The 26193-nt window shown below is 32.4% G+C and overlaps 1 protein-coding gene across 1 annotated transcript; it reads right to left on the bottom strand.

The window, feature by feature from the left end:
• Positions 1–1724: 1724 nt before the first annotated feature.
• LOC149488211 (chymotrypsin-like elastase family member 2A) lies at positions 1725–25173 on the bottom strand. Its single transcript, XM_089695380.1, has 6 exons — positions 24832–25173; positions 6675–6784; positions 6298–6404; positions 5157–5296; positions 4162–4871; positions 1725–2321 (listed from the first exon to the last, which is right to left on the bottom strand). The coding sequence occupies exons 1-6, from the start codon at positions 24926–24928 to the stop codon at positions 2157–2159; spliced, it is 1329 nt and encodes a 442-aa protein (XP_089551506.1). The 5' UTR covers positions 24929–25173; the 3' UTR covers positions 1725–2156.
• Positions 25174–26193: the final 1020 nt, after the last annotated feature.

Consider the following 26193-nt stretch of genomic DNA (forward strand, 5'->3'; position numbering starts at 1 on the left):
ATGCGTGTACTAGAGTACACACGTAAGAAGTGAAACTTCTTTATGACCTTAAAAATGTCACGAGTATGGCGTAACGCAAAAATGTCACGCGTACGGCGTAACGCAAAAATGTCACGCGTACGGCGTAACGCAAAAATGTCACGCGTACGGCGTAACGCAAAAATGTTACACTAAATTTTTGTCCAACCCCGATAAAGAAGTTTCACTTCAATAAATTAAAAATAAATACACCTTATTATTATGATTTCTATCGTAACCCACTTTAAATCCTACAGTAAATAAAAACCTAAAATAAATACCAAATTTAATATAGACCGGGAGATACTGACACAAAATTTCGAGTCATTTGTAACAGGATGGCGGTTCTACAGGGGTCTTAGTACGCAATGATAAAAAGAAAAATGATGGTGTGATCGCTGGTATCGGTGGTTTAGTCGCGTGGGCGTTAGCCGAACTCGTCGAAAAAATAGCGAAAGTCAAACGATTTGTAACACAAAAATTTTAGTATTTACCGATAGCCCATAAAAAAGAAGTAGGCGGTAGTGTCATGCCATACTTTTCCGGTGTGACTTACAGCCCGCCATACCGACGCGAATATGTTGATTTAATTAAAATAATTATTCAACCATTTGTACCAGGCTAACTTTTGCACAGGTAACCATCGTCGTGCAGCCATTTACGAAAATCGCCATGCCATACTTTTCGGACGATTCCAAATGGTCGCCATACCGCCGAAAATCTGCAAAAAAAATTTATTTCGCCAAACTTTTTGTATCAGTATTGCATTTGGATTTTTGGAGAGTATTTGATAAAATGTGACCATTATTATATTTGCCATACTTCTAGTAGGGGGAAAAAGTGCTGTCATACTTGAAAATTTAATTTAGTATTAATTTATATAAGTGAAGATTTCCAACACCTAGATCTTTGAAATTTTGTATTTATATTCTTTGATCCTCAAACTTCCAGGAAAAATAAGTGCCATACTGTTACAAATCGTTTGACTTTCGCTATTTTCCGACGAGTTCGACTAACGCCCACGCGACTAAGCCGCCGGTACCAGCGTTCACACCATCATTTTTCTTTTTGTCATTGCGTACTAAGAACCCTGTAGAACCGCCATCCTGTTACAAATGACTCGAAATTTTGTGTCAGTATCTCCCGGTCTAATAATACTAAAGGTATTTTAAACTTACGTGACTATGAATTATCAAAATCACTGGCACGGTGGTGAATATACACTAATAATAATTTTATTGAACTAAGTACATAACTTAAATATTATTTAAATTAAATATTTAAATAATATTAATTATTAAGGTATCTCATTCGGTAATGGGCCCTGTATGGGGCCTTTATTAATGTAAATAAATTCTCTATAAAATATTACAAAAATTGCTAACAAAAAATAAATTCTATTACAACATCAATATACATCACATTACACAGGAGCAAAATGAATTATTTCCATTTTTCACAATGATATTTTAAGTAAAAGGGTGTAGAAAGTTACCAACACAATATTCACAGAGACGAAATGAAAATGACTCTGAATGATACTGAAATAAAATGTGCCTAATATATCTACTACACCTTTTTATATAAAATATCATTGATTGTACAACAGTATTACTTCTATCATGCGCATTAATGCAATCTCTCTGTATTGTCTTTTCACAAAATATATCAAATCTATCACTGTTTTCTTTCATAATTTTTTTCACACAAACAGAATACCTGCTTAATCGACGTTATTTTTTTTGTCCATTGTCTAATTTTTTCGCATTAGATGTTTAGGCAAAATTATATTTATTTTGTTACGTATGCCATTAACGGTCTTTTCTAAATTTCATCGTACCATGGCTGTACTCCGACAGGCAAAAAACAAATTAGTGATATTTTATTGAAGTGAAAACTTCTTTAGCGGCGTTGAGCACTTTTTCTGTAATGGGTATAAAATCTTAAAATCGCGTCAGGACGCGTGACCTGATCGAAAAAGCGTAAGACGTAATATCAAACATGCTCAACGTTAATAATCAAGTTTTCACTTCTGCCGGCACTCCCGGAGTGCAACCCGTCTTTTTTTTTTACTTTCTTCTTCTTTCTATACACAATCTGGCACGCTCTTTTCTTCCACTATTCTTTATTGTTCTTCCCTAACTAGCATACACATGCGCATAAATCCACGGCACATAGTGTTCCACGTTAGTGTACACATCGGGCACTCCGCGTCGGGCGCAGCCCGAGCCGAAGGACGTGAGGCCCCGGAGCTCCCAGCGCCCGCGGGTGCTCCGGCACTGGAGTGGGCCTCCGCTGTCGCCCTACCGATAAATATAATAAAAATATAAATATAAATTTATAAATCTATCGTAATATTATAAAGCAGAAGAGTTTGTTTGTTTGAACGCGCTAATCTCAGGAACTACTGGTCCGATTTGAAAAATTCTTTGAAGCGGAGCTTTGCTTTGCTTTGGAGCGGAGCAATGCGGGTGAAACCGCAGGGAACAGCTATAATAAACACAACGAAATGGAATAAATTATACATTTGATGGAAGTGTGTGTTATGTAATGCGAGTATTTACGCATTTAGAAAAACTTTTTTACAGATAATCTTCTTATATATAAAAATGAATCGCAAAATGTGTTGGTAAGCGCATAACTCGAGAACAGCTGAACCGATTTCGATAATTCTTTTTTTATTATATTCCTTGAAGTACGAGGATGGTTCTTATGTAGAGAAAACGTAAACATGTACCACGGGCGAAGCCGGGGCGGACCGCTAGTAGGTAATATAACTACATTTGTTCGTTCGAAAGGTGAATTGAATATAGTAAATAAATCGAGCATTCTAAATATTGGTGTTTTTCTTAAATTCCTAGGTATTTTTTATAAATTGCTTGTTCTACTCTAGCAAACGTATGCCAAAATCATGCCAAAATCTTGTACCTATAAAAAAATCCGATATGAATATTTTTTATTTTATAGTATGTATATAAATATAGTACCTAGTGATATGAACTATATTTATATAAAACAAAGTAGTTTTTTCTGTCCCTATGTATGCATAATGTATCTTTAAAACTACGCAAAAGATTTCGACGCGGTTTTTTAATAGATAACGTGATTCAAGAGGAAGTTTTTCTAGATAATTGTTTGTATAGTGCAATAAATTATTATTTTTGTCGTCATCATATTTTTTTGTTTCATGTATTTAAACTAATTCGAACTGTGAAGGTATAGTCGAGCTCCACAGTTTAAATTATGATTCCAACTAACACACAACTGAATTCAACCATCGCTAGAAAGATCAAGTGAATTAAAATCCACCGCGCGAAATAGAAAAATCAATTTATCAATCGCGATCAAATGATTGAAACACAAGCTATTGACAAGCGCGTGATTCAGATAAGATACATTCCGACTGTAGAAAGTCTTTTTGATATTTGGGAATCAATTAGGGGTCATGTAATTGCTAGATACATAGGTACTGCATTTCATTTGTATTTTATAGAAGTTGGGGAAGTTTTGTTGTATTTTTATTTGCTTTTTTTTAGTTGGATAAAAAGATTTTTAATTTTAATTCTGGAAGATGTTACAATTGTTAACATATTTGGTAGTACTAGCATCATTAAATGTGATTGTTTGTCAATTTTGATATACTTTTTTGTATTCTGTAACTTTATTGTATGATGCATTGAGTAATATTTGCTTTAAAACAAATTTAATTGGTACTGCTACATGTAAAAAATAATTTAACAAGACAGCGTATCGTTCTGATTCCTGTATTAAAAATTGTGTAGAACCTACCAAAAATATACTTTTTTAACTTTATTTCCCATTGAATTATCAAATTTTAATTTAATTTCAATTAATATAAAATACCAATTATAATACACTAGGTTTCCGCCCGCGGCTTCGCCCGCGCTGTCAAAGAAAAACCTGCATAGTTCCCGTTCCCGTGGGATTTCAGGGATTGCGTCATTTTCCCGGGATAAAAAGTATATAGCCTATGTCCTTTCTCGGGTATCAAAATATCTCCATACCAAATTTCATGAAAATTGGTTCAGTAGTTTAGGGGTGATTGAGTAACAGACAGGCAGACAGAGTTTCTTTCGCATTTATAATATTAAGTATGGATTAATTAAAGTAAAATGAACTCACCACACACGCTCCAGTAGTACCATCAGTACTGCCAGCGCAAAGATGTCCCTCATTGAGCGGCAGAGTCAATGAATATTTATCCCTACATAATGTTAAGGGCAATATTGGTACTTCTGCCTCTAAGAGAACATCAGTTAGAGTCCCGTTTGTCTGTTCCCTTCCCCATCCTGTAGTATAACATTCTTCTTTTTCATCTATACCGTTGTTATCATCTATAAACGGATCTATTTCTTCACCAAACATTAGTTTCTTATCACTTCGATCTATACTTCTTTCACTTGTTACTATTTCATCATTTTCTTCGTTTTTACCATTTCTGTAATTGGGTTCTCTGTCGTCTATTTTAGCTTTAATTAGCTTTATCACACTATCCAAAGTGGCACTGTCGTAAATGATATCTCTATTGTCATCGCTTCGCTGTTCATCTGTCTTCCTTTCTGTTTGTTCGTTTGCGACTCTGACGTTGTATTTCATGTTTTTGTGTTTTTTGGAAAATGCTGAGAACACGTTTTTGGTTAAATTGTTAAGTTTTTCTAGGTATTTGTTTGCGGTATCAGGGTTTGGTCTTGGTTTAGGTTTTCGTTTTTCTGGTTTAGTGTAGCTTCGTTCTGTGTTGTGGTTGGTAACTGTGGGTTCGAAGGGAGGGAGGCAGATGGTGCGGATTCGGCTCCCGGGACTGACATCTGCTGGTCTTGTTAGCTTCATTAACGCTGAAAATATAATAATTTTAAAATTATTTATAAGTGAGGGTAATATCTCGTTCAAAATTTCATCTGAAGTTTAAGTAAATTCAATTGAAAAGTATTCTTTATTAATAATTCTGTTAAAGATTTTTAATTACGAACTCTGTAAGACCAGTAGGAGTTAATTTCTTATGAATCAATTACGACTTTATAAACACCCAATTTTTCACAAAAAAAAAACAATAAGACGGTTTTCCTACTTAACTACTAAAAGGGAGTAGTAAAGTATGAACAAATTCAACAAATCCTCACCAATATCATGCTGATAGTTATGAAAGCGGTGGTGCAGCACGATCCTCTCCACAGGGAGGTAGGCTCCTCTCTGTTCAGCGCGATCCCATTCTCCCAGCACTGCTGTCCAGAGTGCTGGCACTGGGAGGTTGAAGAGCTCGCTGAAATGGGAGTTTTTAATTTTTAGATTTTAAAACTTAAAATTAGAAGTTTATATCATATCATGGATAGTGACGTGACGTTTCTTAAATTGTATAATAATTCGTATTTTTTAGATTAATTATTTATTGCATATTTAAATTTCTATTTTTATTAATTTTTCTGTGACTTTATGTATGTTTCATTGATTATTATATTTTGTGACATTTGAATTTTATATTTTATGATTGTAAGATTAATTTTATGTGTATAATTGATTTTTGTGTATGTATTGTGTTTTAAAATGGGTCTTGGTTACTCTTAAATAAAGAATTTTTTATATTAGATAAGTATTATTATTATAACCCTGAAAATGATGATGAATAGTTTAATGCGTATGCGAAGGGGTTTTCAACTGTAATACCCGCGGCCCCATCATTAAAGCTGCTCGATGGAACACAGTGGGGTTTTAGTCGGTAAGAATCCGACATAACCCACGGCTCCTTCTCCGGGGACCGTGGGTATCTTTGGAAGATTTCCCCACTATAAAAAAGGGGTTTTAACTGTAGATTGCAGAGATGGATTACATATTTATAAAATACGTTTAAACATACATTAAAATAACATGGAATAGAAACAAAAATGTACTCTAATAATTTTACGATCTTTTATATTTTGCATTATCGCTATCTTCAACAACATTTTTGGTTTTGATTCAAATAACTTTATTATTTAATTACACGAGTATTCTAAAAATGCTCTAATAAGAGACGTATTTATAGAGTACTAGCTGCTCCGCGCGGTTTCACCCCCGTGGCTCCACCCCTGTTGGTCGTAGCGTGATGATATATAGCCTATAACCTTCCTCGATAAATGGGCTATCTAACATCGAAAGAATTTTTCAAATCTGACCAGTAGTTCCCGAGATTAGCGCGTTCAAACAAACAAACAAACAAACTCTTCAGCTTTATAATATTAGTATAGATTATTAGCAAAATTGGATATAAATAGAAATAAGGATTACTTGTGAATGCAGTGTGCGGTAGTTAGCAGCCACAGTGGATGTATGAGCACTCCGCCGCACCAGTGGCCGATCAGACCGTAGTTTGGGTGAAGCAGTTGGAGAGATACCTGGAATATCATATTTTAACTAAATTTCCATATTTTAATTATTTCTTGAGACGATTTTCATACTTGAATAGATAGGCAAATACTTAAGCATAAAGTTTTTCATCTATAGAAGCTTTATATAGAACGACCATTTCGCAATAATTGCTAAACTATGATATAACAATTACATAACACCAGCTCTATCTAAATAGAACACTTTTGACATAGCAATTAACTTCCCAGAAAATACTTATTAGACATTTATACAAAATACGTGTACAGAATACTGACCTGCCACGGCCATGCTCCTCTTTTGGATTCTCTTCCCTTGATGATCCTCAGCTGTCCCGCTGATCTCTCGCGAGGCTGCCTCGTGTGCCTTCGGAGGGGAACGCCACATTCTGGAAGTGTAAGCTGAATTTTAAAAATTAACAAAACATAAGTAATCCCTTTTTTTTCTAAGTTTATATTAGTGCCATCCTTTATTTCTAGATATAAAACCTTAATGAAAACAAACCCTTATTTTCGTAGTAATGTATTTCTGCTATTAAATATTGTTTTGATTTTTAATCTATGTTATTGTAAAGAATACAATTACAACTGGCACGTAGGTAAAGGACATTTGTATGTGTGTATTATAAACCACTTAAAAAAGTTGTTTTTCTGGTTCTCGATTACAGTAGGTATTTCAGATAACTTTTATAGTTTTCTGAAATATCAGCCCTATACGTATCTATATGTGTATATAAAACTCAAAGGTGACTGATATAGTGATCTATCAACGCACAGCCCAAACCATTGGACGTATCGGGCTGAAATTTGGCATGCAGGTAGATGTTAAGACGTAGGCAATAGGCATCCGCTAAGAAAAGAAAAACGGGGATGCACGTACAAAGTCGTGGGCGGAAGCTAGTGTATTATAAAGTTTAATAGTTAGTTATTACACAACGTCGTTAACAAGTCTAGATTAGCACTATCAGTTAAGCACTAAGTCATCCGCAAACGTCACTCACTTTCCCTATGTTTGCATATGCAAGCATACGGAAATATAGTGTGTTCACGCGACGTCACGCTCCGTGATGATAGCTATCTGAGTATTTCCTGTATTATAATCATTTCCACGTGCTTTTCCGACAGTTTTCTTTATGTTTTTTGTAGCAGGTGACGCGCGACGGATGTTACGAATAAATTATATATGTTCTAATAGGAACTACGTTAGTATATTATGAATGCTGTGACGGAACTGTTGTTATCATATTTATATATTAAAAAGTAAAATGTTTGTATTTAAAATAAATGAGAATAAATGCAATTATTAGATAATTCATTAGTTTTATTTATAAATTGACAGATATTTAATTCATATCACTATAAATACAATTTACAATACATATACCATTATCATTAAGTAATTTGTTTCCAAGTCATTTACTAAAGAGCTTGAATACGAACAAAAACGTAGGTATAACCCAATGGTATAACCTAAAATTAATTTTACCAGAATATAAAACTTTTCATTACAACAATAAATCACGAAAACAATATTTCCTTCGTCTCATAAACTTCACCACACTATTAACCCCATAAAAGCTGCAATAGTCGACATTCCTTTCCCTGATTTATATAACCGATTGCGCAATTTGTAAGGAACATTTATCATCTAATTGATATTCCGAACGCCCTTAGTAAATAAGTGTATAACTGTTACTGGTTTCACTTTTGCGCAAATATTTGCATCTACTCGGAGACTGTTCAATTTTTGCACGCCTCATAAGCGAAGCGTTGAGGTGGGTACTACTGTCACTTCGCGCAAAACATCTGATTTTTCAAACTTAAAATGTCTTTATGTATCATACATTGCACTTGTAAGATAATACATACACACACATATTAAGAAAAAACACTATTTTTAACGTTCATGATATTTTTGATGTCATTTTTGTTATTTAAACTAGTTAAAAAACAGTTTAAAAAAGTTCTGTCTTGGACGTCCGTGTGTCTGTATGTGCGGATCCTTTTTCTTGTTAACACGATAGCGACCGAAATACTTTACTAATCGAGTCTTTTTTTTTCTCTTACGCTTGAGTATGCTCAGGAATAGAACCCTTTCATTTTTCAGGGTCTGATTCGATGTGGTTTAATTGTTATTAAATAAACAAAAATAATAATTAATAAATATTTATTAAAAAAAAATTATGAGGCGTGCACTTTTGGATTTTCCAAATTATTATGTAATAGACTGGAGTAGTGCAATCTTATGCTAAATATGAAGAGCTTTCAATAAACGAGAGAGGTTTATTTACATATTTTTTGGTTGATATAAAAAATATACTTCATACTTACATAGCAATATATTAGTAACATTTCTATTAGTGTCATGAATTGATTGAAACTTTTTTTACTACTAGGTTCATACTACATATACATAATACAAGTAAAGATTTAGATCATTACATCAACTAAGATTATAATTTATAGCACTGATAAATAATAATTAATTGATTAAAAGAAATGATTACTACGGAATCCCTCGTAAGATAAAAAGGTCGATCATTAAAAAAATATATCTACATAACATCTTTTCAAAATCGATCCCATTTCTATAGGTGAAAACCATAGACATACCAATTACCTAGCTAAGCTAAAAGCTAGGCTAGCTTTTGTTAAAGGTTAAACACAAAGAGGACACATGTATTAAGTAATAGTGTATTTGAATAATGTATGTATGTTAATGTGTGCGTTGTATAACAACTGATGACATGTAATGAAAGTCAATGGTACAGGAAATAAGTACGCAATAATTGGTATCCGCTTTTCCGGACTTCATCCGGTTTAACCGGGGAAAAAATAAGTAAAATATAGTCTATATTATTAAGTAATAATGTAGCTTTCTAATGGAGAAGGAATTTTAAAATCAATCGATTGAATTTTGAATTAAATTGTGTCTACAAATTAAATTTTTGACAATATTTGCATGCTCTATAGTTCTATACTAAGCAAAACGTTCCATGTTTTTAGCAAATAAATGTTATTTTATTTTATTTATTTTAAAAATCAATCTATCACTTACAATATTGGTTTATATTTAGATTATTGAAGGTTCATATTTAACAGTAGTGTACGTATACTCATATCATATTCCTCCAGAAACTGCAAAATGCATTACATAGCTATTTATACTCAATACCGGTTTTCGAAATTGATTTCCACGGTACGATACGACGTACGATTTTTGATGATAAAATCTTGCTAAAATAATATTCATCAAAATCAGCCAAAGTCTCAATGAAATAGAAAACAATCTTGATATTTTTTGTCATTTATGTGAATTACGATAGGCTCTCGTAACTTTCTTCGTCGCAAAAAATATTACGTGATGCTATTGCTTACCGGATGACGGATCCGTCATTGACCACTCAATTTGAATTTTGGTTATTTAATATAGTTACTGCTTTGTGGTTAGAAATTAGTTGTAAAATTAGGTGCTTAAAAAGTAAGTAATCATTGTGACAGACTTTCTGGCATAATAATAATTATTGTTACTACTTAAGGATACTGCATTAAACTAAGAAAAAAGTACTATGTATTATGTAGAACCTAATACAAAAAAATTGAATGATTGTATGGTACATGGGTACATATTGTGTCCTGCTGTAACTATAGAAAATAAACTATTGAACAAATTTATATGAATACAAATTCAACAGACAGACAAAAAATTTATCTACACGAGATTTAGAAGCTCAGCTAAAATCTTAATTGTCATCGAAATAAGGTTATACATAATACTATTTTTTATCAGACACCAGTAAATAGCCTAGACAATCAATAACTAACGTCTTTAGAGAAATTTTGTAGGTAAAAAATACAATGCATCTAGGTAGGTATGTAATGTTTTTGGCAATAGATTTCTTTTCTTTCTTTGTTTCTTTCGGCGTTCTCTAATTAGGTATAGGTACAAAGAAAAATGCAATCTGGCTTTGATGTTTACCCAGTCATGTTAAAGCTTACTTTTAATAAACTCTTTTTATTTCGATTGCACAAGACTCAACTTTAAATATTCGTTCCCCATAAAATCTAAACCTAACCACAAAGATTACATCATTTCGACGTGATTTCGACCACACTGAACATTATGCCGACCATTACTTCGGGTTATATAATTTTATTGACCATTATTAAGGCCGAATCGATTTGCGAAATTCTATTGTTATGGTTTATTTGAGAAATTAAAACATTCAGTCTAATTCGGTTTTAAATCATAATAATACTAATAACGCGAAAGTTGGTAGGTATGGATGGGTGGATGTTACTCTTCTACTTAAAAATTACTGGACGGATTTCGATGAAACTTTACAGGAACATATTTTTACACAGTAGCTAAAAAATACTTTGATTTGGATTTTGGGGGTTCGTCCACGGGTAAAACGTGCGGTACAGCTAGTTCTTTATAAATAAACAAACAATTGAAAATAATATTGGCTTATTTTATCAAATACCCGGTTTATGCAATTAAATATAATATTAATTAAATGTTATAATGAGTCACACTTTCGTTCCTAGGTGCATTGTGCGAGTTATATATTTTTCGGGCCGGTTACAAAAAGTTTTATACCAAGCTTTTCTATTTCAGATTTTTATTCAAGCACTAATTAATAACCTAGATCAGCTGTTTAGATAGTGTTGTACAATGCAAAATTTAATTTCACATTGATTGCTATCAATTCGACATATCATGACATCCAAATTGAGATGCTTGATAAGTAATATCTTGATTGATTGTTGTTTGATTGAGTTTTATCCTGTTCCTATACCTATCTAATACTAGCGGTCCGCCCCGGCTTCGCCCGTGGTACCTACATGTTTAAACTATCCTATCTCTCAAGTTGGATCGAACTGCACATGGTGTGCGAATTTTATTATAATCGGTTAAGTGGTTTAGGAGTCCATTGAGGACAAACATTGTGACACGAGATTTATATATGTATTATGTATATTAAGAAGATTAGATCCTATACGTATGTACGTACACATACATACGTATGTGATCCTATACATGTGGCTATATAGAGGTGGATTAAATTGTATATGTTGCCGTCTTAAACTTGAATCTGCTATTTGATTGAATGACTATAGTGCGCTGCGAATGACTGCGACATACACTTAAATATTGTTTAGGTATAGGTATGTAAGAAAAATACGTTTTTATTTTGTCATCCTCTTTTTTCCCACTGAAAGAACTCATACCTTCTTCAGGGGTTCAGACCAACATGCAAAATTTATAGGTACTATTTTTTCAATATTTCGTTTCAATTGAGGGAGTTATCCACTGCGAAAAAATAAGATTCCTAATTAATTAGGATAAATGCGGAAAATACGTTTCTTTCTGTACCTACCTGGCTAAGATATATATCGGAGCTCATTTCAGTAAAATATTTTCTTATATAATATATAAGAAATGCAATAATCTTTATCGATTCCACACATGTGGTAAACCGTAAAACAGTTTATATAGAGACTACATATAATATGAGAATTAACTTCTCCGTCTCCCGTCTTAAATCATAACGCACACTCATAAGCCATAGAAACTTTAATAATAAACCACATGAAGCTTGTGTAACGCACACAAAAACTAATACCTAGCACATAGCATATAATTATTTCCTTATGCATTGAACGTTCTCACATCGGCTTGCGGTCACAAACCTCATCAAGATCGCATCAGCCGTTCCTAATGATTTCACTTTCTCTGATCTATTGTGCGGATAAATGGTGTTTTTTTTTAGGTATTTATGGCTTTGAAGGACTCGTGGGAAATTGACGGGTACTGTCTGAATTGTCAAGTTGGTATTGTAAACGTAACAAAAGAGCCGTTTAAAGTGTACAAGATTTTGAGTTTTTAAATTATTTACCCATAGTTAATATTTTTTTCTTAGTTTATTTTATACTAGCTTGCTTTTATCCCGCGGTTTCACCCGCGCTGCTCCGCTCATATTGGTCTTAGCGTGATGATAATTATATAGCCTATAGCCTTCCTCGATAAATGGGCTGTCTAACACCGAAATATTTTTTTAAATCGGACCAGCAGTTCCTGAGATTAGCGCGTTCAAACAAACAAACAAACAAACTCTTCATCTTTATAACATTAGTATAGATAAATGTATAGTGGTATAGTATAGTACATATAATAGTATAGTGCTCCGTAAATATTATATATCTAGAGATTTTATAGAGCTAACATAAAAACATGAAAATTGAAAATTAACACGGAATTTTCGATCGAGAATGTGCGTAGTTGTACGAAATCATCGGCAAGAATTTAAAATACTTTAAACACAGTAAAATAAAAATATTAATCTCTTACAAGCTTTATCACGAAAGCTCATTACGTTTACCAATAAAAATTTCAAAAACACTTTCATTTTAAAACCTTCGCATATTTGAAAATAAGAGGTTAATAGTTATCCATACTGTCCACCAATAATTTAAAAGTAATAAAATTAAACTTTCATATCCGTACCGATGGTATCACATTAATGAGAGCAATTAGCCGCCAGCTTCTGGTCCAGATTGCATCTCGTTATTTGTGCCATCTTTGATCTTATTGTCACTGATATTCGTAGGTAGAGAGCTCGCGATATTTTTTGCTGTCTTTTTTGTTTTTAGTTTTATTTAATTGATTTGGAATTGTAGTTTTAAATAATTTCGTTGGATTGTATTATATTCGTTTCTATTATTATTTATTTATGGTGTAATTACTTCAATACACAGATACTTAACATTAATGTAGGTAAGTAAAAATTAAGAGACTCGTTTATTTTTCATAATATCTACTTTAATTCAATTTAATAAAAATATGTTCGTATAAACTAATGAGATTTTTTATTGTTTTGTAAGTGATAGCTTAATCTAGTAACACAAGCACACAACATGCATTTATATTATATTTTAATTAATCCATAGATTCAGGAAAGAAACACCGTAACTCTAAGTTGATTTACAAAATTTTCGAACTTATAAAATGTTCATAATTATCAGGATAATTGACAAAATAAATCACATACTATACAACTCAAACTATTCATTTGTAGTACATACACAATATTTCATAGTTGAAGATCTATGTAATAATAAGACATACTTCGGTCATACCGTTTTTCCTCTCATTAAGCCAGAAAGTAAAAGGAACCAAGTCGGAACTGAACGGGAAGTTTTCCAATAACATTACCATTTGTGAGTCATTCACTTGTCATAATTAGTTCTTAATGTGCTTTCCTTGGCGCGTGCGTTGTTAAGAATAAATTAGAATTAAGTGATATGTAATGCGCTGACGCGGAATGATGTCATAATGTTAACAGAATACTAAGTGAAAACAGAATTAGGTATGGATTAGGGAATTTATTAGTGTTATAAACGGCCTTTTTTATACAGTGTTTTCACAAAAGTATGAGATATTAAAGTCCTATTTAACATACGGCAAAGATTAATATTATTATGGAAATAAAAATATAATAATTATTTGCACAAATATCACCATATCACAAATAATTATATTAAGGTTCTTAAGCTTGAATCAAATAAAAATAGAAAATATTAAGCACATAGAGATGTTAAATGGTTAAATAAACTTTTAACAATTCATAGGAATTCAGTCACAATATATGAATCATCATCATCATCATCAGCCCATAAACATATAGGAGACGTGGGTTCCCACTGCTGGGACACGGGCCTCCTATGAGTAGGAGGGTAGGAATATATGAATAAGTTTCATGAATCTTCATTTCCTTTCCGTATACGCAATAACTTGAATAAATTAACGTAGCGTAACTATTTAGTAATCTGTGATTAGTATCCCATGTTACAATGCATCCAAAGAAAGTAACTTCTTCACTCGTAAAGCACATCATTAAATTCCATCTTACGAACTGAATTGAGAACTTATTATGTACCAAAATCTTTCACAATCAATCTTCTAATCATCTATTCGTGCTTCATCTTTGCGTAATGTTAAGTCTTTCACCATAATGCACTTATCATTTCCATTATGGTGTATTGATTATTCCCGATTACATGAGGCTTGTGACGCAATGACGCCATGGTTATGATGTAATGGTCACTAGAACTGGTTGTGCAATGTTGCGGTTGCCTTCTGGACTATAATTGTATGGGAATGTTTGAATTAACAAAAGAGTAAAAACTTCTTCAGTAAATTTTATTTTAATCTGTAAGCCTTAGAATCTGTAAGCATTTACTAATGTATTACTCTAATGTTGTTAAATGTCAATTTTAGATTTATTCCAATAGAAATTAGGGTTTATAAATACCTAAGAACATAATATTGTAGTGAGCCACAAGCGTAAATAGTTAAGAAGAATATAAAAACTGCCCTTTTAATTTTTTAAATATACCCTCTCTCAGACAATTTAAACAAACTTAACATCATCTTATATATAAAATTCTCGTGTCACAATGTTAGTCTGCATACTCCTCCGAAACGGGTGGACCGATTCTCATGAAATTTTCTGTGCATATCGGGTAAGTCTGAGAATCGGCCAACATCTATTTTTCATATGTACCACGGGCGAAGCCGGGGCGGACCGCTAGTCTGAAGATATAATCCAAGCCCTTTACGCAACACAACATAGCTCTTATCGTAATCGGATAAACACGTGACAATAGACGCAATCAAAATTATCAACATTGTTCAACAATTGAAAGCTGACAAATGAATAGTATAATTGAAAACAGAAGCTGTATACGTTAATTTGCCGCATGGTTGCAACGTCCATCAGCCAGGCATCGAACCCGTGACCCTTGAGAGTGAAAGCTGAGAAACCGCCATCTAGAATTACCCAGTAATAAAATCGACATATTTCCGTGATTTGATCGCTTGTTATAAAACTATTTTCTAATAATTACGCAGTATTATTGTCTTATCGGTTTTGCATTGGGTAAAGCCCTGACCGGTGCGCACTTGAACGAATAAAAGAAGAAACTGCTATATATAAGCTTTTTATTGTATTACATAAAAGAATATGAAAATAGATCTTTAGGCGGGAACATTAGTCACGCCTTTTAATTCATCTTAACTAAACGCATATCTGTCATTTGTATTTTATTAACAACTAGCTTAAGTACCGCCCGCGGCTTCGCCCGCTTTGTCTAAAACCTAATAAATTATTATTATATACTAAAACCTTCCTCTTGAATCACTCTATCTATTAAAAAAAACCGCATCAAAATCCGTTGCGTAGTTTTAAAGATTTAAGCATACAAAGGGACATAGGGACATAGGGACAGAGAAAGCGACTTTGTTTTATACTATGTAGTGATGATGTAAGCTAATGATACAGTTACTAACACTAGAACTTCGAGAATGTTTGTTTCCAAACTTTTATATACTTAAAGCCTTAATAAATATACAGAAATGTTGTGAAAGCCTTTACAATTATTGTCGAATAATTACCTAAGACTAATTAAGACCATGATGCATATTCCCATTGAGTTATGTCCCTTTTATCAATAACTTGTATTTCTTTGATCGCTTTTACTAGTGAACTAGTCATTTGTTTTTAGTTTGATTAAAGCGTTAATACTCACGAAATACAATTACAAATTTTCAATATTTCCTTCCTTCACTATCACAGTCAATATATGGATAATGTTTTTTCTACATTTTACCAATCTACCTATTCATAAGAAAATAACTATATTTACTTTTGAAATGTTTTTGTTTATTATGTAAGGTAGTTAAAATCATTTTAACCCTAGAACACTAACCTTATTTTTCGACGTTTAATACCTACTAACCTTCGTCGTTTCGACTACGCTGTTTATTGGAGGCGATTTAGGGGTTTAATTAAAATAATATATTTATAGTTATGTTTTTATTTTAAGGACAATGTATTATTCTACATATAAAAATATTAAAATAATTATTTTTATATATTTTTAATTCAAACAGTCATCAAAATGAGATCATAGTTTACACGCTTTATGAACATTCTTAAAATTTTTGAAAAATTCGTAGATATAATATATACCACTAAATTGCTCGAAATAAACAATTAATTAAAAAAATAATATCGGAGAAATTAATTAAAAATATAATTTTGATAATAGCTTAGGATCTAAAACATTTGTGACACACATCAAGTTTGTGTTCCCCACACAACGATTTTTTGCACTTAGTGCACCTATTTTTAGTCTACCTTTGCTTTACAGAGGGACATATAGCATATATGTTTCTTTTATTTTGCTGAGGAGGGACATTAGCAGCATTACTTTGCTCAGTCTCATTTATAACATTCACATTACTTCTTCCTGGCATGTTTAAAATTTATGTGATTGAGTCCCGCAGAGTATCAGTAATGCCATCAATTATACCTAAAAAGCATTGAAGAGGATCTAGAATATCTTGAAAAAAAGCGTACAGGCCCACGTGCTATATATGTATGTTCCTTGAAGGTCTTATGCTTTGTGACTTTGTCTGTTGTGATGACCATATGTGTTTATCTTTCCCAAGAAGAATGGTACGCGATGGTCTTATAATCAAATCGCTAGGGGTCAGCTGAAGTGGTTGCTTGGTGCAAGAAGTGTTTCGTCTTCAATGGAGCGTGGGGAGATGCCTCATTATCTTGATCTGGAAATTTTTCTTTATTTACAGTAGAAACTTCATCATCACCCTCCGTTTCATGCTTCATCAGCCTCAATGTGGTCTTCAGACTCTCTCCGAGATGAATCCTCATCACTTTCGACTTCTAATAATAACATATGAATCGTATCTAAAAAATAAAATAATAGGCACCATTATAAATGATAAAATAACGTAATTTTAACTTAACTAAATAGTACGAAAAGTTACGTTAATACTAACCTTCGTCGATGTGACGAGCCATGGTTGCTGGAGCAGCGCGTGTGGACCTTCCACGCACAAAGCACTACCGTCCATCGCAAGCTCAACGGGTCGGCTGAGATTAGCTGAAGTTAGAAAACCATACGGTCGCGCGCGTAAAAGTTATAGCGATTTTTTTGGTGACGCGTCGTCGAATCGACGAAGGTTAGTAATCTAGGGTTAAATCACCTCTTGGACTTTAAAATTATTTCCGTTCGTCTTCACAAAACTAGAGGATATATACGTATATAGCGGATATATCATTTTATTAGCTGTACCACAAAATAATAATTGAAACTATCGTTAGATGTACTCAAAATGTCGATCATCCAAAAAAAGGAAAAAATGTTATGTCCACTATACCTACATAACATACATAACATTTTGCACATAATAAGCCACATATAATAATAATAATGATATATCTACATAAAAAATTGCAAAAAAAAACACAAACATCTCATATAGTAAAAATAATTTGGAAAATCCAAAAGTGCACGCCTCATAATTTTTTTTTAACACGTTCACTGCGGCACCTAAAATGCCAAACTTACCGTTGTTGCGGCATGTCTTCAATACTTCACATCGGCAAGTTCACCACTGTGCGTCATGAGCCATTTTTATCACATCGCACCTACTGACTTTGAAGGTTAATAATTTCATGAAATTTCAAGATATTTCAAAAATTTTTTTTTCGGATAATAGTAAATATAGTCTTGTATATACCGCATAAATAGCTTTTAGTTTGACTCAATAGTTTAAAAGATATGAGGGAAAATGTAAACCCCTGATTTTGTGAAAAATTATTTGCCATCCCGCACTGTGTTGATACGGCATGTTTACAGTAATAGCGATGGGAAACACTGTAAAATAAAACATCGATATCGATATAAATCAATTTTGTATATTTCAGTCTGTTTGTTAACAGATAACGAGATCGTCGATACAAAAAAAACACTTATAAAACAAGGTACTTGATAGAGTACTATCAGGAAATTGTTCAGTAACTTTTGTTTTAATTTGTTCAGTAACTTTTGTTTTAATGTTTTATATTATTTTCACAACTGTCATCACATTTTTGCATTTATGCTACGAAATAAAAGAAAGTAAAAAAACTAAAGCCTCTAAGGTATCATTGTCATTTAAAAATTTGATAACGACGCGTGCGGTCCTGGTACATCACTATGCGAGATTGACACGCGGCGCGCTCGCAGTACAGTGCGGCATGAGGTGCTTGTCCATGGCAAAATATTTGACATGCCGCACACAAAAGAAACGGTTTCTTTTCTATGCGTGTGTCTAATATTTTGCCATACGATTTTTAAACGAAATTGAGCTTTATCGTTTCCACTGTCACTTATATATAATGTTTCTTTACAACTAGGAGTTTTTCCAACTAAATGGAAACTGGCACGGATAGTACCTATTCATAAAAATGGTAAACGGGATTTGATTTCCAATTATCGCCCTATTTCTATACTCTCTACTATGTCTAAAGTCTTCGAATCCCTTATATACAGCCGTTTATATGCTACTGTCAAAAATACTCTATCTATCCATCAGCATGGTTTTGTTAATAAAAGATCCACGAACACTAACTTGGTGGCCTTTATAACTGATGTGTCAGAAATCGTGGACCGTGGTCATCAGATTGACGCCATCTATACTGACTTTTCTAAGGCCTTTGATAAGGTCAGCCACAGTATACTGACTGACAAGCTCAAACATTCAGGCATCACTGGAAACCTCTTAAGTTGGTGTACATCTTATCTAAGGGATAGAAAATCGTCGGTGGTCCTAGATGGTGCTCAGTTTGAATATTTTTCAGCCACATCAGGAGTTCCTCAAGGTTCGACGCTCGGCCCATTATTTTTCAACATTTTTATAAACGATTTACCTGGAATTTTCAAACATAGTACCCCTTTTTTATTTGCTGACGATTTAAAATTGATTCGCCAAATAAATAATCCTACTGACTCTGATTTATTGCAAACTGACCTAAACAGGCTGACTGACTGGTGCGAAACCAATAGAATGTACCTAAACTGCGGTAAATGCTATCAAATATCTTTTTCTCGAACCCGTCATAAAATCATATCTAAATATCATATTAATAGTAATTTTTTAAAAGAACTCTCAACGATTCGTGACTTAGGAGTAAACTTAGATTCTCAGTTACGTTTTACAGAGCATTACGATTTCATAATTGCATCTGCGTACCGCTCACTTGGCTTTATTTTGCGCAGCTCAAAAGAATTTAAGAACTGGTCTACCACGCTATTACTCTATAATAGCTTCGTACGTAGCCGTTTGGAATATTGCAGTACCGTCTGGAATCCCTTTTACCAGACTCACAGAAAAAGAATCGAAGGAATTCAAAGGAGACTTGTCCGCCAGCTGGCTTACCGAGCTGGTATCATGAAATCAGTGACTCGCTACGAAGACAGACTTAAATATTTCAATATGAGATCTCTTGAATCGCGTCGCACTATAGCTGATCTTCTGTTTTTGTATAAAGTGTTTAATAATGGTTTCGATTGTCCAGCGTTACTATCCAGATTTAATATTAATGTACCATCTAGAGTTCCTCGTCAACCTCGTTGCCTTTTTAGTGCCCCCTCTTATCGGACAAACCTTGGTAAAAACTCACCAATAGTCAGACTCACCCATGAGTACAACAAGCACACTGGTATCTCTCAAGACATAGACATCTTCAGTCAATCTCTCACACGTTTTAAATCGTTAATCCTGCAATTTAGCCAATGACGAAAGTTTCTATTTTTCCTTTATTAAATGTAACCGAACTGTATATATATATATTTTTTTGTAATGATAAATTTTAATACATATAATTATAATTGAGTAAAATTTGTAATTTTTTTTAATAATTATTTATTATGTATGTATAATTAAGTGCTCATTAAATTTTGGTTATATAATATTTTTAATAATGTGACGAATATAATTGTAATTTTAAATTTGTAATTTATTTGTAATTTATTGTAATACTTTTCGTGGTATATAATCAATGTTATTAAGTTCTTTTAATTTTTTTTAACTAATATTTTTTAATAAATTGACGAATTGTAACTAATTGTAATAAATATTTTGAACGCTGTAATTTCCTGTAATTAAAGGTGCAGAAGACCATGTACTTAAATAATTAGATGTAACAATTGTAATCTGTATCCTTTGTTGGAAATTCTAAATAAATAAATAAATAAATAAATAAATAAATTGAGTCCTACTTCAAACTGTGATCACAAAAATATATTTGTCTCTTTTCTAGTCATTGATTAACATATAAAAAACCTCGCCGCACCACGGTGATAACTGCGATTTTGGGCGCCGCACTGTGGTGTAGTCGCTGATGGCCCGATACTGGACATGCCGCAGTGAACGTGTTAATAAATATTTATTAATTATTATTTTTGTTTATTTAATAACAATTAAACCACATCGAATCAGACACTGAAAAATGAAAGGGTTCTATTCCTGAGCATACTCAAGCGTAAGAGAAAAAAAAAGACTCGATTAGTAAAGTATTTCGGTCGCTATCGTGTTAACAAGAAAAAGGATCCGCACATACAGACACACGGACGTCCAAGACAGAACTTTTTTAAACTGTTTTTTAACTAGTTTAAATAACAAAAATGACATCAAAAATATCATGAACGTTAAAAATAGTGTTTTTTCTTAATATGTGTGTGTATGTATTATCTTACAAGTGCAATGTATGATACATAAAGACATTTAAAGTTTGAAAAATCAGATGTTTTGCGCGAAGTGACAGTAGTACCCACCTCAACGCTTCGCTTATGAGGCGTGCAATATATTCCCGTTGCAACATCTGCTAGAGCACGCAATAACTTCCGCATCGACTGTCAACACGTGAAAGTGCATCTAATTCGATTTAACAATCGTCACTATCTTAGAAACTCGATAAATATCTGAAAACTGTAGACCTGCCGGTTGATAATTGGTGAATTCCGCTTGCTTCTGGCTAATTGTACTTTATCAATTTAATTCAAACATTTTTAATTGCTTTTTTGCATAACTTAATTTTATTATGTAGGTACGTAAAATACAATAGAAGTTAATTAAAAAAAAAGATAATCTAGCCTAAGGAAAAATAAATGTAACGCGGGTGGCTTAGATAACCATCAAATACATAATTTAAAATATTTTTAACATAATCTCTATCATCAATATTTAATGAATTAACTACTACCGTACTACTTACTGCTATAAAAAAATCTAATGAAATTAAATAGGCTTTTATCAGATAATAAGTCGGATGTGCTCTAGTTATATTTACATAATAATTATGTTCTCAAACAATAACAGTATGACTCAAACATTAATTCTTTTCTCACGCATATTACATGTAATTTTTATATAATTATTATGCAATGAGTTTACGCTTACTGTATATCTTAACGCGAATAAGAGTTCAATTAGTGTTAAACATTACTCGAGCAAAATTAGATTAGTCTCACTTTCAAACTGAATTTAACGGCATACTTACCTTAATCTGTTTAAGTCTTATTTTAGTTAATTCTTTATTTTGATAAATTTAAAGTTTATTAATTAACAAAAACTTTTATCCTAATGAAACTCTACATATTTTTAAACGTTAAAAATGTACACTATTGCTGAGCTCATATTCACAAATCACAAGTGCAAAATCTATACTTTGTGTGTTTGTTTGAACGCGCTAATCTCGGGAACTACTGTTCCGATTTGAAAAATTATTTCGGCGGTTAGATAGCCCATTTATCAAGGAAGGCTATATACATATTATTATGCTAAGACCAACAGGAGCGGAGCCACGCGGGTGAAACCGTGAATCGCAGCTAGTTTGCTGTTTGTAATAAGGTTTATTAAAAAAAGCACGCAATCATTAACTCTTACTACGAATAATACATTTCAACCGTACACAATATGAACGTATCGATCAAATTAATTGTTTCTCACACAGATGTATTAATTTAGAGAAATTATAGATCCAAGTGGAATAAACCGGAACGAGAAATTCATCAATACTTCCATTGTGCTGTCACGTTGTATTGTAATTGGCGGAACGTTTTTTATAATTGTGTTTCTCGGTACATGATGTTTCGTAACTAAGTGTAACTTTTAATTAATTTCTGCTAATGTTATGTGTATTGGATGTGTATTGGTTGGAAGTTGTATAGGATTTATGGATTTTGGAGATACAGGATTTTATTACAGGATGAAGTTCTCTTGGGCTTAAGGAAATAATATAGTTTGTTGTTGGTGAATTATGAGTCTAAGGGGGAGAGGAGATTGGATGAAGTTGTCTTTGGCTTCAATAAAATATATCTTTTACCATTGTCAATTAATTATATTCAAGGCTGTGGCCTGTGACGGTGTTAATTGACGCACTCTTACAGACGATCGACTCGATTAACAAACGATCACAAGATGGGCGCCGATTATATGATTTTCCAACTCTATAATTTTTCAACGTTCCATTTCATGTACACGAATTGCGTAGGTATTATTTTTTCACAAGATAATATGTAGGTACCCAATTTTGGGAACTACTGAAACGTAGATTTAAGTTTATTTTTCTGTTAGATAGGATTATTGATAGTTAACAAAAGATAGTTTTGTTCAATTTTATTGGTGGATTTTTTTTATTTTAACACAGTATTCGATCAAGCTTGTCATACAAAATCGTCGTTTTATAAATAGATATATAAGGATTACTTTCGTCTCCATAATTTATTATTAGTTGAATTAGGAAGTAAATAAAATATTAATGTGTCACTAAAGTTGAGTAAATTTTTGATGTTATGTTAGAAAATCGGTAACGAGTAAAATAAGTACTTATGTGTACATACCAAAATCATAACCTTTGCCGAGTTCATTTTCATCTATAATTTAATATATTTATTTAAAATAATCCTTTAGGTATTAGAATAGCCATAGGTATGATCGCAATGCAATAAAATTTAAATTGTAAAGAAAGGAGAGAGTGTTTGGGATCAAACCAAGAATTATTCAATTGATGGCTGTTGTCCAATCAAGATTATCACAAAAACATGTATAGCTTTAAAATGAAACAATGTAAAGGTAATTGAAAAATGGGTACCTACTATATTATTACGAAAACGGCTACACCGCTTTTCATGAAGTTTTCCGTAGCATTTTTTAAAATAAACAAACAATAATTTATAGTTATCGAAGATTGCATTTCTATGATTTTTATCTATCGTCGGTAAATGCACAATTAAATGCTTACTATTTCCAATTCCCGAAAAATCTTCAATTTACTTCTTTTGACACTTAGCACGCGTTATTAATAAATTAATGAAATACCAAAGAAATATTTCTTATCCTTAACATAAATTCTAGATACAATAATGCACTAAATCTAGTTCTGTTTTCTAAAACACCAAAGTGAACTCATTGAATTGGCCAAGATAATTGTCTATGCCTAGAGCTGTAGGGTGAAACCCCGTAATTTGTGTCCAACTTAACAAAATAAACGTTTTAAATCGATGTACCGCAGTTTTATCCTATACTAGCTTTCCGCCCGCGGCTTCGCCCGCGTTATCAAAGAAAAACCCCATAGTTCCCGTTCCTGTGGGATTTCCGGGATAAAACCTATCCTGTGTGTGAATGCAAGTTACCTTCTATATGTGTGCTAAATTTCATTGTAATCGGTTTAGTAGTATTTACGTGAAAGAGTAACAAACACACACACATCCTCACAAACTTTCGCATTTATAATATTAGTAAGATAAAACATTTGTTTCAATTTAAATTTCTAGATACATTTTGATTATATTTTTCATTAAGTTACAAATAAATATTTCATGAAATAAGGTGTCATATTATCTTTAAAATCAGTAAACAAAAAATATAAAACTTCGAAAAATTAACAGTTCTCTCTTGTCCTAATAGTTAGTACAATATGAATAATAGACCGTTCATTTGTCTTTTATAATCTTTTGTTCATATTTCGAAAGTAACTTTATTCTCATTTAACCGATTTAGGAAACGACAGTGGTTCACAAATTAATAACTCATTTATTTTTTACGAATATGTAAGCTACAGGAATGCTTTCAAAGCTTAGGTATATTTTCAAAGCTTAGGCTTAGGTCTATTACATAGACGGTGAATCCTTTATGTACCTATACGTTGATTATAAACAAGCACAATCAGTTCCTGTCATTTCCTGTCTTCAAAATATTATTTTATAAGTAGGTAAGTACCTAAGACGTAATGTATGAAAATACTGATTAGATGCTGAAAGAATTTTTGTTGGAAAGAGTTTTAAATGTATATTTTGCTAATTACAATTTATTTGGTTTGTTTCATGATCGATGATAAATTTGAAAAATCGTAAATTAGAAATGTATTGAAATATTGGTAGATATAAATTTTGAATCGTGAGAAATAATTATTTAGTAGTATGTATCAATCTATGAAGTTAATAATACATTGAGTAAAAGATAATATTTTGTTTTGTTACTTCCGCCCTGAAAATACTGTTGTAAATGTGAAAAACTCACCTCTTGGGCTGTAGCCATCACAACTTCGCAAAACATTGAATAATATATAAAATATTATCACACTACCAACAACACTTGTATAACATTTCACTGCCATATTTACAACACAAAATACTACAAGTTCATTATCACATTAATTTTTATAAAAGCAACATTACATCACGGACAAATTGACGATCACGTTTGCGCGGTAAAAGTGACATTGACGTTTTGGTTTTATTTCGAAATGGCGCGCGAAATTAAAAATAGAAAATGGAATCGGTTCGAACCATCCGTGGTTGACGGTATTCGAATTGGAAATGATAGGAAAAAAGGTGCGCGCGCGCATTTGTTATTATTGACTAAGTAGAGTATTTTTACTTTTTTCCGTAGGTAGTGCCCGGCGCCTATCCCCACTGGGGAAATATTGTGGTTGCGCTTAACAATGCAGGTGTGAACAACCATTTGTTCTGATGCTAATGACTTTGTATCGTCACACCATACATGATACTGCTAATGTAGTATCGTATGGAAATACAATGTAGATATTTTTTGTGATTTAAAATTAATTTATAGAGAATACGAATAAAGTTCATTGTAAATTGAACATATTTTAGCAGGAATTTCATATTGTCTTTAAGTATAATATTATTTGAATTTTATATTATTTAAAAAAGAAAATTATTACTGCAATATTAAAAAAATCTAAAGCACATGTTTGCACCTCGGTTCGTTTAAAGCAAATAAGATCATTATTTCAATAATTTATTAAGAAGTAAAATTAATACTTACATCGTTTTTTAATTATATATGTAATTTACATAACAATCAAAATGTTGAGCACAACAGAGCTATTATAGAGAGTGAAATGAAGTCCGCAGGCGCGTGGCCATTTACTTGTGTAGTGGCAGTCGTTATCCGACTGTGGTCACAGCTGGGCACCTGTTTAACTACATATTAATTAATTTAATACTAGTCACTCACCCCTGCTTCGCATAGACTAGCCCCGGAAATATACAAAAAACACAGAGGTCAGAGTCCACTGGGGCCCACGGGCATTACAAAAAGTTTCAATATTTTATCCTGCCTTATTTTCAATCTTAGATCATTACTTAATTATCTAAGCACAATTTGGTTAGTGGATCTAAGTTTTCAATGATAAAAAAACAAACTCTTTATAAGCTAAACAGGTTGGTTGCTATAAAAATGGCTATATTTTATTGCAACTTTGCTGCAACGATGATATTTTTAGTCGCGATTATTCAAACATATTAATTTCACACTTGCATTCATAATACATAATTATTACTCGCAGTATTCCGCAGTAATCACACGTAATTATGTGCGAATCATTTGTGACAAACCGCTGATTAGCTAAAGTAG

This window comes from Colias philodice, chromosome 5 (genome assembly GCF_061535455.1).
Source record: "Colias philodice isolate Cphi_HAF_F1 chromosome 5, ilColPhil1 Martin Lab GWU primary, whole genome shotgun sequence".
NCBI lineage: Eukaryota > Metazoa > Arthropoda > Insecta > Lepidoptera > Pieridae > Colias > Colias philodice.

Excerpts from the sequence above, each read along its gene's own strand:
- LOC149488211 (XM_089695380.1), bottom strand. The coding sequence starts at position 24,928 with ATGGCAGTGAAATGTTATACAAGTGTTGTTGGTAGTGTGATAATATTT. Across the intron at positions 4,872-5,156 it reads TAACTATCAGCATGATATTG|CGTTAATGAAGCTAACAAGA; the intron begins GTGAGGATTTGT and ends TTATATTTTCAG. Across the intron at positions 2,322-4,161 it reads GTACTACTGGAGCGTGTGTG|GGCGACAGCGGAGGCCCACT; the intron begins GTGAGTTCATTT and ends ATTTATCGGTAG.